The sequence below is a fragment of the Sphaerodactylus townsendi genome, linkage group LG03 (assembly GCF_021028975.2).
Source record: "Sphaerodactylus townsendi isolate TG3544 linkage group LG03, MPM_Stown_v2.3, whole genome shotgun sequence".
Classification (NCBI taxonomy): Eukaryota; Metazoa; Chordata; class Lepidosauria; order Squamata; family Sphaerodactylidae; genus Sphaerodactylus; species Sphaerodactylus townsendi.
In genome coordinates this window covers 138,977,833-138,996,018 of record NC_059427.1, presented here as the reverse complement: position 1 = coordinate 138,996,018, position 18,186 = coordinate 138,977,833, and the positions used below count along the sequence as shown (strand labels likewise).

Here is an 18,186-nt window from a genome sequence, read left to right as displayed (position 1 = left end):
GTGTACATTTTCAAACAGTTTCAGAACAATCAGGCAGTGCTTTTGTGCAGGGACAGGGTCTGACCAGCCTGTACTTTGGCAAGGCATGGAAGATCCTTGATCTATTGTGTTTCTTCCAGTGATTGTCTGAAGTCTTGAATCCTCACTTTGAACAAAGACAGACTGATAATCAACAGCCACTCTTGAAAGCCAGCTGAAAATGGAAATATAAAAGAAAGACTGAGGTGTCGAAATGACATTTCCTTATTGCAGGCTTGAACTCAAGAAACCAGATTATAACTGTGCAGAAATCGAGATCCTGGTTGCAGTGAAGATTGTGTGGATACAAAATATTTTAGAGTTTTGAAAAATTAAATAGGTCATTCACACTGCTAAGGGAACGGTCCAAACTTTTCCCACCACTAACCACTACCATGTTTTCTCTGGCCACCCCTGACTGCCTGGGTCTGGAACATAGGCCATTTTTACACAGTCAAAATATCCCGGGGTGAGCACAGAAAATATCCCTCTGCAGCTGGGAATTCCACACGGCTCCCGAAGCTGCACAGGGTCTGCCCTGGTGTTCCCCCACAATATTTACCTTAGCCTGGGATTTTCAAAAATCACCAGTCCGGAGGTTCTTTTTGAACAATTCCATGTGACGCTGCTTGTGCCTGTGCCGTGCAAAAACCAACCAGGAGCAGGAGTGGTTTATTTTTTCCACCCAGCTGGCTGATCTCCCTGCCTGACGTTCATTCAAACTGCCACTCAAAAACACCAGCCAACCAAAAAGTGGGATACTGGGCAAGCTCATAGATGCTTGCAGCTGCCTCTCAAAAGCAACAGCCAATCAGAACAATCACTTGGTCTATTTTCCTCAATACAAGCTTTATTTTAAATCAATTAGCAGACCTATTCACTAGTTTCCTTCCTTTGACAGCATAATCTTTTTTAAACCATTAAAAACACAGATCAATTTCTTCCATTTCCACAGCACATACACAAAAACACCTATCGGGGGCAGATCATGTGTATTGTTCCCGCCCAGCCAGCTGATCTCCCTGCCTGATGTCCATTCAAGCTACCACTCAAAAGCAATAGCCAATCAGAATGTGGGACACTAGGCATGCTCAGAAATGCTTCCGAAGCAAGTACAGAAGCCCGGGTTGTGCAAACTGGTGGAGCAAACTGGAGCATTAGTATTACTAACTCTGCTCCTGGGCAGAGGGGGAGAACTATGTGTACACAGAAACCAGGATAAAATATCCCAGGTATATATGATCCCAGCTCAACTCTGGTGTAATTGTGCCATGCAAAAACAGCCTTGGATGGATCTGGAGAGTCTTTTCTATACATATCATTTATTTATTTAAAACATTTTTGTGCTTCCTTTCCATGCCATGAATGATTCTATCTATTGTAGGAATATCTTAGCATCAAATGTCTTCCTTTCTCCCTCTATTTTTTTTCCTTTTGACTATTTCCCACCATCAGGTTCAGAACTTTTCTCTCTTTCACTTAATAAAAATGAACTAACGCCAAGAAGAGAGAGAATGGGGTGCCACCTTAAGAGAAATCAGGGCATCACCCTGTGGTGAATCATGACCCCCATTGAGAGCCACTTCTCTAAGACATCAAAGAATGTGCACATTCTTTGGGTTCACCTTCACCTTCACTCTCTTCTCTTCCTGCAGGGATGAAGACTTTTGATGTCAGTGGGAAGGTTAACATCAAGCCAGGGCTCAGCCTTCTGAGCAGCAGTGGCGTAGGAGGTTAAGAGCTCGTATATCTAATCTGGAGGAACCGGGTTTGATTCCCAGCTCTGCCGCCTGAGCTGTGGAGGCTTATCTGGGGAATTCAGATTAGCCTGTACACTCCCACACACGCCAGCTGGGTGACCTTGGGCTAGTCACAGCTTCTCGGAGCTCTCTCAGCCCCACCTACCTCACAGGGTGTTTGTTGTGAGGGGGGAAGGGCAAGGAGATTGTAAACTCCTTTGAGTCTCCTGCAGGAGAGAAAGGGGGGATATAAATCCAAACTCTTCTTCTTCATCCTTGCCGGTCTGTCCATTCTTTTCCTAGATATGATATGAAACCAATTCTTTGGTATAGAGACTGTCAGGTGAGGTTGGAAGGGCAACTGGTTATTTCTAGGAATTCACATGGGGCTTGTTATTCAGGTTGCTTTAGTTAAGGGACATATCAAGACTTCATCTGAAATTAATCTGATGTTGGCTGATGGGATTTATTTGATGTTGATGGATCCTGCCTTTCATCATGTTTGTTTTTCTGCAAAGTTGGCTTTTATTAACCACTGTGAATCTTTGAGACATAGAAATATTCAAATAAACAAACCAGTTTGTTTCTGCTTGATATTTGGACCTGGAGAGTCAGTGCGGTGTAGTGGTTAGAGTGTTGGTCTAGAATCTGGGAAACCCAGGTTCAAATCCCCAGTCTGCCACGAAAACTTGCTGGTGACCTTGAGCCGGTCACACATTCTTGACCTGGCAAGCATAGGCGTAGAGAGGGGGCTGCGGGGAGGATTCAAGCTCTTGGCGTAACTTGAGGAGATTACATGGGGAGGCATGTTTTGCCCAGGAGCAAGGAGGTGGAGCATTTGTGCTACCTGTGCCTCCTCTTCCTCCTCCTGCATCCCCCCACCAGCCTCATGGCTGCTGCTGCAGCCCTCTAGTCACCCTTTGGGCCCCTTTGTCTGCCACTGCCAGCCCTCCACTCAGACTTCTGCCAGAGGCCAGGCAGGCACAGCAACTTCAAGTAGTGGCTGGGGAGAAATTGAGGACTTCCTGCCGCCACCACCACCACCACCACCACCACCACCCCCGCCCCAACATCCAGGAACAAGGAGGTGGAACATTTGCACTGCCTGCAACACCTCCTCCTCCTGCTGCACCCTCTGCCAACCCCTGGGATGCCACTGTTTTGGCCACTAGCCTCTTGCCTGCCTCTGCAGCCTCCTTTTTTTTTCAAGATGCCCATGGAACATAGGAGGCATATTTCCCTTGCTCAGCCAGGAAGGAGAGTGGGTATTTCTCCTACACTGCTTCCTTATCCTTGGTGGAAACTGCCAAGGGTTTCTCCCCCATTCCACACAAATAGGGCCAAGTCAGAGGGGAGAGGTGGAGGGGACTACTACCCCCCTCCAGAAGCAGGAAGGGGGCTTTGTGCAGGTGCGTTATGGTTGCTCAGCTCCTTCTGTGGAGCCCCTCTTTTTGTCTTTCTGATTTTTTTTTGCCATTCATTCAGACTTTGTCTTTCTGCCTTTCTTTTTGTGTTTCTTTCTGTATGACTTCTTGCCTTTCTGTCTGTCTGTCTTTTTTATTTTCTAACTTTCTCCCTCCCTCCCTCCCGCCCTCCCTTCCAGTTAACACAAGTAAGGTGGCTTCACACACACACACACACACACACACACACACACACACACACACACACACACACACACAACCCCAGACTCCAGTGCCCCACTGTGGAGGCCAGGCTGGGGCAGCAGAGTGGCAGGGTGCAATTTCAGTGCTTGCTTTGGGTGCCATTTTCTATAGCTGCACCTCAACCAGCAAGTGTTTGTATGGGAGACATCCCAGGAATACCAGGGATATGACACAGAGGCAGGCAATAGCAAAGCACCTCTGAACTTCTTTTGCCTTGAAACCCTGCAGGATGGCCATTAGTCAACTGTGACTTGATGGGAGGGGGGGGAATACACAGTTTTGACTGAGTTCTGATTGATGCATTGTTGGAAAGTGCTATCGAGTCATAGCCAAGTTATGGCAACCCCACAAGGTTTTCAAGGCAACAGATATTCAAAGGTTTGTCATTGCCTACCTCTTCATAGCAACCCTGGGCCAGTTTTTCACACTCAAAATGCCCCGTGGTAGATGTGGGAGGGTGCCTGTCGCAGCGCTTTTTGCCCTGCTGTTGACTCTACGCTGCTGCCCAGTTCTTCATGGGATTTGTGGCAGGCCTGGCACGTTATGCCCCAAATGTTTCTTCACAAGCCCATTGCTTCTCCATTTGCACCACGAGCTCTTCCACAATGTCTTCCACGCATGCGCGGACAACCGCCGTTTCCCGCGTTCTGATTGGCTGAACCTCTCCTCCGTTCCCCCTCTCACTTTCGCTATTGTAGTTTTAAATGACTCTGAACACAAAACTGGCGCTGAGGATCGGTCCCCTCACACACCCCCATCTAAAATCCTTGCATGTGTGATGAAATAACTGTCCCACATACCAGCTCTGTCTAAAATCTAAATCTAAAATCTTTGCGTGTGTGAGAAAACCGCCGCCCTCCCATTCGCAGAGCCTGCACACGCTCCAAGGTTTCTCCCTCCTTTCTAAAAACCAAGGTTTCTCCCTCCATTTTTCCCCCCTGCAAGGGGGGGGGGCACCGATTCTCAGCTCCCTGTCCATTGGTGGGGCGAGCCAGAGCAGTGAGGTGGGAAAAATGGCCCCAGTTCTACTACTGAGGAGTTTTGAATTGCAGCGGAAGCCACCGGAGCAACAAAGGGGCATTTCAAAAGAACCTCGATCTTTGCGGCTCTGGAAATTCGCGGCACAAAGCCAATGCTGTAGGGCAGCCCCAGGGCAAAAATGTGGCAGACACGCTGCAGCACCAGGGGCAATGCAGAACTCCTAATTGCATCAGGGCATTCCCTGTGCCAACAGAGGAGCAATTTCACCATGCAAAATCGGCCCTGGACTTCCTTGGTGGTCTCCCTTCCTAGTACTAACCAGGGCCAACCCTGCTTAGCAACCAAGATCTGGCAGAGCTGGGTTAGCCTACACTGTCCAGGTTCATTATCCTAATTTCATAGTTATAAGGCTTACACAGTGGACTGGTTTTTTTAAAAAAATCATACTCATTTTAAATCATCGGTTGTAGTAGTGCACTGCCGACCCAGCAGTGCCGTAGTAGAACGTTGGGACGCCAACGGACCTGCGGCCTTGCCGGTCGCATCGCACCCCCACTCCTCATCCCCCCATGAGTCACGGGTCGTGAACTGTCTGGCTCAATCACCGGGCGCAGGGACAATGGTCTTGCCCCCAGGTGAGGATTAGGCTCAGACAGCGTCACAGCTCCTCTCCGCACGTAGCCAGATGAGATCATGCATCACCTGATGATCTCCCGACCTCCCGCTCTCCCGGAACTCCCCCCAGTCCTCCCTCCTACACGCCCCCGATAGAGTAACAATAAAAGGTGCCAGGAACCGGCAGGCGGGAGACTCGCTAGGAACACGGACCTCCGGTCTCCGCTGCTGGCGATCTCCACCAGATGTTATCTCCGCGTCTCGTCTAGTTCTTACGCTGACCGCGTGGAGTCGAGCTACAAGCTGGTGCGAAACCGGGAATCCTCGAACCTCCACCCTGCTCACCGTCGCCTGGGGAAGGGCGGCGATACCGAAGTCCGGCTGGATCGGCGCATCCAGGGACCACCCGTTTCGGTATCGCCTGTCCTCTGGATCGGCGCATCCAGAGACACTTGGCGTCCTAGGACACTCTCTCGTCCGACGGAACACGGTGAGTATGGGAGCTTGCAAAAGCAGGGCTTATGACAAGCATGTTGGCCCGAACTGGCGTTAGCGAAATGCAGCAGAGGTCCCCGTGAAGAGAAGGGAGCTGCGCAAATTGGTTGAGGAGATTGAAGCTCGAGTGTCCATGGTACCCAGAGGGGGGGACATTGAATCTTAAGGACTGGGAAAACATCGAGCACTCTTACGCACAGAGCCTCGCGGCGATGCCGATGTGGCTGCTACTGGCGATGGAGACAATGTTTTGTAAGCCATCAGCCTGCAGACCTACGGCTCCCTTGCTGTAGGCAGCCCTCCTTCGATCTTTCACCTTCAATTTCGGCCAGGAATTTTCTCTATCCACTAAATTGGACGCCTGTCCTCCTTCTGTCCCCTCGGCTCCTTCACCCATTTCAAACTCTCCCGCGGCTCAGCCGCCCCCTCCCCTTGCTCCGCCTTCATTTTCCGAAGCCACTGCACCTCCGTCAGCGCCGCGTAATGGCGCGGGTTTCAAAACTCTCGCAGAGCGTATTAGCCACGATCTGCAGAAGAAAGAAACCCTGGCGGAAGGCGATGCCGAATTCTCGCATTGTGCCCCATCCACTTCACAGATACCGAGGAGGATGGCATAGTTCGGCGGGTTAGTCGGGTACGCCCTGAGCTATAATATCCTTACCGAGCTCCGCCAAAGCAATGCGGGACGTAGGAGTCACTAGCCCCTACGTGAGAGGCATGCTGGAAGCCATCGCAAGGAACCACCTAATGGTTCCAGATGACTGGAAAACCACCTTTCGCATGCTCCTGAGCCCTGCACAATTTGTGGTCTGGGAAAGTGAGTTCCGCCAGCAATGCTTCAACAGAGCAGCCACCTCTGGCCGGCGCCTACACCGCCCAGCTCAGCTTTACGGCCGACGCTTTTGCCAATCCCAGCGATCCAGATTGTACTGCCTGAGGCCACCCTTCACGGTCGCCTCTGGAGTGCGCCTATAAGGCATTTGTCAAAGTCCCCAATGCCGACCAGCCAACCCAGAGTTTCTCCTCCATCCGGCAGAAACCCCAAGAGCCCTATGCTGAATTTGTGAACAGGCTCCAGGAAGGCAGCTCAAGAGGCAGGTAGATGGCGAGGAGGCCCAAAGCGAGCTCCTCATGCGCCTGCGCCAAGGGAGAACGCTTCCATGGAGTGCAGGGGCAATCAGACTAGGCAAAAATCCTGAACTGGCCGACATGCTTAAGGCTTGCCAGGACATTGGATCCTCCGCCCACCAAGCTAGCCTCCTACGCCGCAGCACTCTCCACCCGGCGGGAGACAGTCTCCAGGATGACTGCTTTAACTGCGGCAGACCCGGACACTTCGAAGGGAGTGGAGGCAGCCCGGCGGGGGGGCCTACATCCCCGATGGAGGAGGGTCCTCCCCAGGAGGAGAAGGCCACCAAAACCCGGTGCCCACGTTGCCAGAAGGGCTTCCACTGGAGAAGCGACTGCCCGTCGGGAAACTCCCACCCGAGGCGTCTCCCCAGCCCAGGACCAAGGAGGAGAGTACTAGAGCAGACTCAAACGCCAAGGCCCTGCCAAAACCACCCCCCTCTCGTGGCATCTGGCTTCGCATGCACCCAGCCCATCTCCTTTAAGTTCCCCACGAGGTTCTTGTCGCCCCAACCCAGTATGACGAGCCCATCCCTACGGGACAATTGGGCTAGTGCTGCCAAAGGCCTCTGCCGCGGAACAAGGACTGTTCGTCGACCCCGGAGCGATCGACTCCACGCGCCAAGGACCCATCCACCTCCAGGTCTGGACAAACATCCCACAGGAGCTGCCCGCCGGAGCCAGCTGCGCTCAGCTGATTCTCTTGCCCCACGCCCTCCCCCCTGCCCACCCAACAAACCCTACGCGCCCCACCAGCCAACATCGCGCCCCCTACACCACCGTCGCAGCGGTGGAGACGCCTATCGGGAGCTCCGTCCATATCTGGAGCTTCGCCATAGAAGGATGTAAGTTCAAGGGCCTGGTGGACACCGGCGCTGATGTTACCGTCATCAGAGCAGCCGAGTGGCCCGACCAGTGGCCGACCGAGGCTTGCCCGCACATCTGGGGAGGGGGAGACAAACCCTTGGCCGGAGCATCCGCCCGCTCACGATCAACAGCCCAGGACTTCGGCTGACAGCTCACAGTCCGCCCCATCGTTCCTAGATATCCATGTCAATCTCTGGGGAAGAGACCTCATGAGTCAGGTTAAAACGACTCTGGTTTGGGACGGGTAGAGCCGCCACAGGTCATTGATCCCAATCTTGCCCTCCGAAATTATTTTCTAACTCCCACAGGAAAACTGTTTCCCTCCCCCCTCCTCTTCTCCTTCTGTTTTTTCGACCAGTAGAGGCGGGAGGGCCAATTGGCTGACTGGCCCTCCCTGGATTAAAATCTGGGCCCGTCCTGATACCGCAGCACTGTCAGGACAGGCCCTAAACTAGGGGTGCTGCCGCACCAAATTCACCCATAAACCGGCTTGGGCACCCAACAAGGTTGCTCTCCGGTTTTCTGACTTATTCCGGCCCTTGGCGAGGCCGCCTCTATAAGGAGCGGTCTCGGCGGGCGGCAATTCCCCAAGATAATTCGATCACAAAATTTAGCACCATCCAGCTTCCTGCATCAGCCACCAAGGTCACGGTAAGTACAACTCCCTTGCAAAGAAAACCCCCCTTCCTTTCTCCTTTATGTGTGCAAGGAATTTGCCTCTATTGCCTGATTGCTTCATTCCCCGGATGCACCCATCCCCCCAAAAGGTGCTTCCAAAGCCCCCTTTGTGTTGCTGATTAACTATGCATACCCACAATCCCCAGGACTCAGCCTGTTCCCTCCCCCCTCGAGGCTCGGACCCTCGCCTTGACGCACCCTGATGACGCTCTGAAGCCAATTCCCACCAGGGTCGCCTACCTCCTGCCCTCCCTGTCAAACAACTAAAGAAAGAGGAGTGTAGGCGGCCCCAGGAGGGTTGCATTAAAAGCAACCTTCACAGGCTGCAAAACAAGCCTTCTTCCTTCCCATATTAAATCTAAACACTAACTCGATCCCAATCCCCGCCATCCGGCTCTAGAACTGAGCTTGGCGGGACCGGCCCGTAACCTGGGAAAGGGGGGTGTGTTTCAGTCCCTCTTCCTACAGGTTCCCGTGGACTCCGATTAGCCATGACAGGCCAACCCATGGAATGGCGCCAGGAGAAACCAACCCCATCGGAGATGGAACGCATCTCTCTAGAGGATCCGCCCAGCGATCCCAGCAGGAACGCCGTCGCCAACGCCCAAAGACCCGAATGACCTGGGGAGGCGTCAAGGCGACCACCAGCCAGGCCCTAACGCTGCTGCGCCAGCAAGACCACCCCGAGACACCCGAGAACCTCTGTGCACGCCCTGCTTTGCGATCATCACCACCAACTCAGCGACCACCATCCTTTGCACACTGCTCTGCTGCTTCCCTGCCGATGTATGCGATCGGCCACCCTGGAAAAGCTTTCACCAGACCAACATCTGGGGAGCAGTTTGCTGCCGCTGCCAACGTCTTCATCTTTCTGCCTGGAGCCCAGTACCTGGGAGTCGGGGAGCCTGCTGAGCTCCCTGCCTGCTCCCCGCCGTCTGGGTAAAAGCACCCGGAGGAACTTCCTAGCGGAGTCTGGGCTGAGCCCCTTCATGAATGCCTCATCCATCAGATATTCTATGAGCGCCGACTGGGGACCCGCGTCAGTCCAAAGCCCTCGGCTGGCGCTTCTTTCCCTTGTCACCAAGGCGGTGCGCTAACCACGAGAGTCCAACACCTGCGCCCGCATCACCGGCGCAGCGAAGCGAGGGAACCCGACCCCGGGGCTCCGATGATATTCGCCGGCGTTTCGGCCAGTTGGAACTGCACACACATGAGGAGGACATTCCCCGGTGTTCGGAAACATGCTCCTGCTCCCCAGGGGCTGGTTCTGCAGACCTCGCCGCGGGAGAGGGCGTTTAACTACATCCCGCCCGACTCCCTGCCGGAACTCTTTGCTGCCCTTCAGTCGCTACTCACCGCATTGTCCTACCCCAGGCTCCACCCCGGGAGCTCCGGACGCCCGCCACGCCCGCCCGCTCAGCCCTGCCTTTCGACCCCTCCTGTCGGAGCGACGCGGTCGCACTCTCCGAAGCGGAGTTCGTCTCCCTCGCAACCTCCCTAGTGGGAGTCCGGACTCGCTTCCTGCAATGCTTTAAGACTATTGGCCGGCTGGCTCTGTGCCCGCTTCTTGAAGTCCATATCAACTCTACCTAATTTCCACCGCCTTCCTGGATGCCCTGGCCTCCGAGGCAGCAGGAACTTTCGTCAAAGCTGTTTACCCTAGAACAATCGTGCCGCTATTGATTATTTGTTGTTGTTACATCACACCAAGGTTGTGAGAATGTACATAATATGTGTGTTGTTTTAATCTTTCTGATAATTCCCAGTTGATCCTACATGAAAGTCGATCGTGGAAGCTGTGCACAAGAGAAGTTGTATCTAAAATCCTGAAGTATGATGTTTTTTGCCCCACTGGTGGTCAGCCCTTTGGAGCTGGCTGCCGGGAGGAATGGTTGAGAATCGCTATTGTACAGCTCTGCATTGGTTTAATTGTTGTGCCTTGTTATCGGATCTTGTTTACGTTCAATGCGTGTCTAATATTGCCTGTAGCGATGTGTAAGAAACCCCTCGCTATTTCCCTTACCCGCCCAACCAAGTTCCTAATGTTGCGCACAAGCAGCTTGGCCAACCATTGGACCAAGCGGGCGGAGGAGACAAGCGTCGCCTTTAAATGCAGCCCTTAAGCGTTTCGGCCCCCCGTTTTTCTAAAATGTAAAAAAAGGAGGGAGATGTAGTAGTGCACTGCCGACTCCAGCAGCAGTGCCGTGAAGTAGAGCGTTGGGACGCCTTAAGCGGACCTCGGGCGGCCTTGCCCGGTCGCGTCGCACCCCCACTCCCCTCATCCCCATGGAAGTCACGAAGGAATTACGTGTGGAAACTGTCTGGCTCAATCATCGAGCGCGGGACAATGGTCTTGCCCCAGGTGAGGATTGAGGCTTTATCAGACAGCGTCGCTCCTCTCCGCGACGTAGCCAGATGAGATCATGCATCACCTGATGATCTCCCGACCTCCCGCTCTCCCGGAACTCCCCCCAGTCCTCCCTCCTACACGCCCCCGATAGAGTAACAATAAAAGGTGCCAGGAACCGGCAGGCGGGAGACTCGCTAGGAACACGGACCTCCGGTCTCCCGCTGCTGGCGATCTCCACCAGATGTTATCTCCGCGTCTCGTCTCGTTCTTACGCTGACCGCGTGGGTCGACTACAATCGGTATTATATAGAAATATCTTTATTCTTTTAAAAACTGGTTTATATCATTATGGCTTTAAAGATTTTATGCTGCTTGCTGATTAATTTCTAGTGATTACTGTATTTTTTTTTAGTGCTGTGATTTAATGTTTTAATATTGGATATTTATTGCTTTTATTGTTAGGATGTTTTCAGTCGTTAGCTACCTCAAGAAACCACAGACTGCAAGTACAGGGTATAAATTTCATAATAATTGCTACCAAATTATATCATATCACGCCAGAGGTCTACTTAGCGAAATGCCATAACTTGAGACTTCTTCAAAGATGACTTTCCAATGTAGCCATGTTACCTGGGATCTCATAACTGAGAGTTCTTGAGGAAGAGAATGGTGCCGTGTGCACAATTCTGTCCAGCTCAACAACAGCCCTATTCTGTGCCCAAACAAAAATTGGTACGTGGACAACATCAATTGTTTCCAAAGAGACAAATTCTTATTATGAACAGTTCCAGAGGAGCAGCTCATAGGTGTATCATGAATAAACACACACCATGCCCTTATACTACTAAGGCCCTTTCCGCACATGTAGAATGATGCACTTTCAATCCACTTTCACAATTGTTTGCAAGTGGACTTTGCTATTCTGCACAGTAAAAGCTAGCTGCAAAGTGCATTGAAAGTGGATTGAAAGTGCATTATTCTGCATGTGCGGAAAGGGCCTTAGTTTACATTGTGGGCCAGCAATTACATCCACCCTACCAAACTTATCTATCATCTATATCAGGGGTCTGCAACCCGCGGCTCTGGAGCCGCATGCGGCTCTTTCAGCCTTATACTGCGGCTCAGCATGGCCTGGAGGTCGGAGGGTAGCGTGGGCATGTCCCTGCAGCCCTCCAGAGCAGCGCTGGAAGGAGAGGTGAGTGGAGGGGCCGAACCGAAGGCCTCTCTGGCTCAGTAGATCTTTGGGGCCATGGAAAACAGGTCCAAATGGCTCTTTGGGTGGTAAAAGTTGCTGACCCCTGATCTATATCTATCTTCTATCCCTGCCCAGAACACAGTTCTGACAAAGACTGGTAGATTTCAGCTCACTCAGTGTTTTTGTTTTTGAGGCACAATGTACCATTACCAGCAGTGACTCCTGGAATGCCTGTGTTACTTTGCAGCAACAAAAACAAACAGGAGTCTCCTGGTGCCTTAAAGATGAGCAAGTTCTTATTCTAAGTTTTCACTTTCCGTGGTAGACAGGGACTAAGAGGGTTAGTCCGGGAGGCAGCACACAAACAGTTAACCCAACAAGATTCAATGAGCTAAGTTTTGTGCTGAGCTGGCACTGGTCAGAAAGTCGATTTGCTAGCTACTTCCCCAGATCCCAAAGTGCTGCCCCTTTTATATCCTTCCCATCCCCTGAGTTGGGGAGCAGTGACCAAGCTGCTGGAAATTACTTTGTGGCCACTGCTAATGGGCTTCCAAGTACAGAGAAAAGAAACCACAAGGTGCGGTGAAGTGGAGGATGGAAAGTCTGCAGAGCGAAGGGAGGGAGAGCAGGTATTTCATTAGCTTCCTACAGCTTCTGTAGCTTCCTGTTTGTCCGATTCCCCATACCACAATAGCAATTGTCAAGTGTATTTCACAATCCAATGAGGTCACCAGATACTTTGTTTCAACGGAAATTTCTTATTTTTTAAAGATTACCCTTTTCTTGCAATAAATAATGGGCATCCCTAAATATTGTACAGGTACATAGAGTCTCTGTAAAATGAACAGGATACATCTTGGATACTGTTCCTAGTTTCTATATTTACAGCCCAGTTCACCATCAACCCTGCAGTTCTAACAGTCTGCCTTGTACCAGTGATGTAGGTATACATTTTTATGGGGTGGGTTCAGGGTTAGGGTTAGGCCACGCCTCATCAAGCTCCGCCCCAAACCCTCCCTCCCGGGGCTCCACCCCACCCCACCCCGCTGGCTGGGCTCCCAGCTGGCAGCCGACAGTCCCTTTTGCACTCCCCTCCAGGTAGGCCAGAAGAGACTGCTGTCCCCAGCCTCGGAGAGCTGCTTTTATAAGTACTGGGGCTTGGGGAGGCATGGCCATGCCACCAGGGACGAGTGGGGGCATGGCCCCACCCCCTGAGCCCTGCCCCCGGCCTCAGTGCTTATAAAAGCAGCTCTCCGAGGCCAGGGACCGCAGTTTCTTCTATCTTCCCCGGAGGGGAGGGCAAAAGGGACTGCCGGCTGCCAGCTGGGAGCCCAGCAGGGGGAGAACGGGGTGGAGCCCCATCTCCAGGCAGGGGCAGGGGCGTGGATCCTCACCCCCCTGCCTGGGGGGCACTTTGGACATGTAATGAGGGGGTTGAACCTGTGAAAAAAAAACCCCTTACCTGCGTCCCTGCTTGTATCTCCCCAGTGTGGTATACTGGTTAAGTATGATGGACTCTAATCTTTTAAAAGGGGGTTATTTTGCCACTCCTACATGTGAAGCCTGCTCAGTGACCTTGGGTTAATCACAGTTCTCTCAGAACTCTCTCGACCTTACCTATCTCGCAAGGGGCCCATTGGGTGGGAGGGGGGAGGCGATTCTAAGCTGCTTTGAGATTCCTCAAAGGTAGAGAAGAGCGGGGTATGAAAACTGCCTCTTCTTCTTCATCTATCTCTGCTGACCAAACTAGAGTTACTCGCTTTTTAAAAAGTTAATCCTTGCTTCAATGCGTTGCCAGCACTGTGAGCGGTCCATTGTATGCAATAGGTCCCAGGTTCAGTCACAGAATCACCTAGTCCAACCTGCTGGTCAGTACAGGATCAGCCTAGCCTAGAGCATCTCAGACAAGTGTTTGCCAGCTGCTGCTTGAAGATTGCCAGTGCGGGGGAGCTTGCCACCTCCCTAGGCAGCTGATTCCAGAGTTGCACAGCTCTTACTGTGATTTTCCCCCCTAATATCCAGTTGGAACCTTTCTCCCCATTATTATTATTGTGAGTCCTGTCCTCTACGACCAACAGGAATAGCTCCCTGCCCTCCTCTAAGGGACAGCCCTTGAAATATTTAAAGACAGTGATTCTGTCCCCCTCAATTTCTTTTTCTCCAGACTGAACATTCCCAAGTCCCCCAGCCTTTCCTCACAGGTCTCTAGGCCCCTGATCATCCTTGTCACTCTCCTCTACATCTGCTCCATTTTGCCCACATACTTTTTGAAGTGAGGCCTCCAGAACTGTACACAATGCTCCAGGTGGGGCCTCACCAATGCAGTGTACAGTGGGATTATGACATCTTGAAATTGGATGTTATGCTTCTGTTGATACACCCAAAGGTCACATTCGCCTTTTTTTTTCCACTGCATCCTATATTTGGTCATTGACCGCAAATAAAGACTTCACTTCACTTCACTGCATCCACTGACTGCTCATATTCAACTTACTGTCCACCCTTTCCCCAAGATCTTGTTCACTCAGTAGTATATCCTTCATCCAGTTTGTATGTTCCTCATTTTTGTAACCCAGATACACAGCACTTATACTTGTTGAATTGCATCTTGTTCACAGCCGGGTAACAAAAACAATTTTGGACTCCTTTCATAGTTGGCTCAATATCTCGGGACAGAGATGTGGCAGAAGACTTTTCTCTACCTGAGAGCATGGAGAGCCACTGTCAATCTAAGAAGCTCATTCCGGGCTAAATGGACCAAAGGTCTGATTCAGTGCAAGGAAGCATCCCATTGTCATGGCCTACAGCAAAGTGTGTTTTTCTTGAAGAAGAGCTGGTTGTGGTTGAAGCTTTGGAAAACAACCTGGGGCAACCTTGGGCTCTATCACAGAAACTTGCCAGGTGATCTCGGGCCTGTTAAACTCTTTTAGCCAAACTGATCTCACAGGGTCATTGTGAGGACAGGGCGCAGGAGGTGAGAATGATGTGATATGCTGTTTTAGGTTTGCACTGGTGGGGAAAGCTGGGTATAAATTTTGAAAAGAGTATCATTTGAAGCTGTAAGACCCCTTCTATCAAGACAGAAGGATTGAGGAAGGTGTTGAGGGTCCGTTCCATCTCTCCAGTACAAACACTACATGTTGCAATTTTGAAATTCCACAATGTCAGCCCCAGCCCCATATTAGTTAGGTATAAACCCAATAAAATGGGCTGCTGGGTTATAAATCACCCCTCTTTGGCACCCAACTGTGCAGTCCCCAAAGAGTTACTCCAGACTACACTGAATGATTTCTGTGGACTTAGCCTGGAGTAACTCTCTCTAGTATTGAGCTGCAAGAACCAGGGTGTTCAAGATCATATGCTGCCCACTTTCAGCCCAAGGTCTGATTTGTTTAGAGGCTGGGAATCCTGCAACTTTTAGTTCCAGACACAAACACACATAGGAACAGCTGCGAAGGGCTGGAACAGGCAGCAGCATGCTGGGTGCAGGAAATGATCTGGCACCGGCCATTGGCTGGGCATTTGGAGGCATTGGTTGGGAGGGAGGGGGAGGAGAGATGCTTGTCCTTCCCAACCCCAACACAGATACCAAGGAAGCTGATGCATTATTAAGCAGGCCCTGTCCTAAGCGTCTGGGTCTGACTTCTGTGCTGCCGAAGGCTGTTTGCGAACACACACCAGTCATCAGGCTGCACTGGTACGGGAACAGCTGCTCTGTGAAAACTTCCAACTTTGGAGAACTGAAGCTTTTGGAGCCAGGGAGACTTTGGATTCTGGATGCTCGATTTGGTGGAGCTTTGAGGTACCAGGAGCTGGCAGCTCATTCCGTCACTTCCTCATCCCTCAATTCTGTGTCCCCCATTTTCCCCTCTCTTGGATGCCTCTTTCGTTCCTCATCCCTTCCTTGTTTCCTTTGCTAGACCTCTCAATTCCTGTCCCATTTCTTTGATAAGTTCCTTCTCTTGCCTTCCTTCCCTCTGTGCTGCAATCTCTTCCAAGCTGACCTTCTCCCTCCTCCCTGACCCTCTTGGAGTCACCTGAGCCCTCTCTCTTTAGGTCCACCTCCTCCTTCTCTGTTCTTCCCCCTCACTATTTGTCGCTGGTCTCCAATCCCAAAAAGTCCTTGTGGAGTAGCCAGTAGCCAGCTGAGGAACTACCTAAGAGGCCCTGGTGGGGCAAGATGCCCATCCAGATATTCTGCACCATCTCCTTCACTCCGAACCAAGAGAAAAATACAGTCAAAGATGCAGCTGAGAGTAACGGTGACAAGTTCCTCTATAGCCGACATGAACTGGAAGACATGGAGGTGGACTATGAAGATGCAGCAGAACTGGAGAAAGAGGAAGAAGGAGACCCAGGTTTGGTTGCCTTTGTCAACAGCTGCACCTTGCATGGGGCCAACCACATTTTTGTGGAGAGTGGCTTTGGGGTTCGCCAGGCACTTTGGGCTGGTGCATTTCTGTTCTCGCTGTCCATTTTTCTGTACCAGGTGGCTGGGCGAATATTCTACTATCTGGAGTATCATCACATAACGCAGCTGGATGAACAGGAGAGCTCCGAGATGCCTTTCCCTGCTGTCACTTTCTGCAACTTCAACCGCATTCGTGTTTCTCAGCTCACCTATAGCGACGTGCTATATATTTCTCCACTCGTGGGCTATGAGGACATCCCTTTGGACGCAGGATTCCCCCTGGTCCCACCTGCCTTTGAGGCACCAGATGAACCCCTGAATCTGTACAACTTTTTTGACCGAAACAGCCATCAGCTGGAGGACATGATGCTGACCTGCAAATACCGTGGTGAGCCCTGCAGGCCTGATGATTTCTCAGTGGTGAGTGGCCCCTGCGTCTGTCCTAGTGCCAGCTTTAGCCAGGGATGCTCAGAGGTCCCTAAGAAGGACTGTGGCTCACTGGCTGAATTCCTATGCTTTGTAAACAGCAAGTCTCAGGTTCGGTCTCTGGGGTTAAGGAGTCTCAAGTAGGAGGAGATGAGGAAGACATTTCTCATCCTCGTCCTGCTAGAGATCTTAATCTCAGGAGTCTGTACCAAAGTTTATCCTGACTGCCTGTTTAGACTTATGCCGAAAATTCCCTCCTGCCCAAATCTATCCATTTGGGTGTGGATATTTCCTTTAGAAAGGAATTTATTCTCGATGCAGCCATTCCAGCTGGTTGAAAACATCTACCTTTCTACCTATCTTGATCCCTCATTGAAAGCACCTGCCAATTAATCAATTGATCCATTTATTTATTGAGCTTTTTCTTTTCTAAAGTGATTTTCAGTTGCCTGAGAGTGATGTCATTCCCCATACAAGGTGACTGAGCCCTTCAAATGCATCGTGTTGGTGTGTCTGTATAGATCTCATTTCAGGTTTTAGCAATATGTTGCAGAGAATTTTCCTTATAATAAATTATTTGTGTTACTTTGCAAAGGGAAATAGCTACTTTCGATGAACAGCCTCATACCATCAGTTGTGTCAGAGAAAAACGTAATATATATGATAATCAGGTGAATGCAAGAGAGTTAATAGACTAAAAAAATAAATACTTTAATCGGTCAACAGGCAAAGTTATTTCCACTGGGACTTGCTATGGAGAATTTGCTGTTAAAGGAGCAAGGACAGACAATAAAAAGATGGTAACCCTATGCAGCATTGCTGAGAGAAATTTAAACATATTTCTGCATGCCATGCAATTTTTAAATGCACAGGAGCTCTGCCAGAAAAAAAGCTGGCAATTTTACCAGCTGTGCAAACCTGCCTCACTGGGTTTGAGAAACAGATCAGGCCCAATATTCTCATCCTGCCAAATTCTGCACCTTAAGGCTAAAGTAACAAGAACTTCCCAATAACATTCTCTAAAAATATTCCACCTATATTTTTATGCCCCAGATAAGGACCTGTTTCTTCACATTCATGGCCTCTCCGTATAATTCACAAACTTCCAATAATCAATTTCTGTAACAGAATATGAAATACTGTAATAAACATTTAAATTCTCCAAGTATAGAATCACAATTCTCCAGATACAATTTAGCACCTCTAAAATGCTGCTTGGGTCTCCTTACACAAGAGTAACTCCCTGGATATAAGTTATTTGGACAAATTGTGACCATGAAGAAACAGGTCCTTATCTTGGACATAAAAAATATAGGTGGGCTATTTTTAGAGAAAGTTGTTGTTACTTTAGCCATAAGGTGCCAAATCTGGCAGAATTATAGCTACCCCCTTACTAGAATGGTAGATTCAATAGTCCCTTCAGCAAGGCAGTCACTTAGTTGCATATTAAAAGTGCTTCGGACACTGGCTCATTTCTTGGGGGTTAATACAAGCTGTTTAAAAGATCAGGTACAGTTGAATGAAAGGCTGTGCTTCAAGATGCTTCTTTAAAAGAAAAAAGAAGTGCAAAAAATTCAAAAACATCCTGGAAACGAAGACCTATCTGATCTTGCTTT

At 50.5% G+C, this 18,186-nt stretch overlaps 1 protein-coding gene across 2 annotated transcripts in view; it reads left to right on the top strand.

The window, feature by feature from the left end:
- The window catches only part of ASIC1 (acid sensing ion channel subunit 1), a 220,642-nt gene that overhangs the window by 163,996 nt on the left and 38,460 nt on the right, over positions 1-18,186 (top strand). Inside the window, exon 1 of one of the 2 annotated variants that reach the window (XM_048489897.1) lies at positions 15,778-16,564. The exons of the other annotated variant lie outside the window; for it this stretch is intronic. Within the exon in view, the coding sequence (XP_048345854.1) occupies positions 15,914-16,564 (651 nt within the window). The 5' untranslated portion in view covers positions 15,778-15,913. Of the gene's footprint in view, positions 1-15,777; positions 16,565-18,186 lie in introns of those variants that run through there. 2 annotated transcript variants of the gene reach the window in all.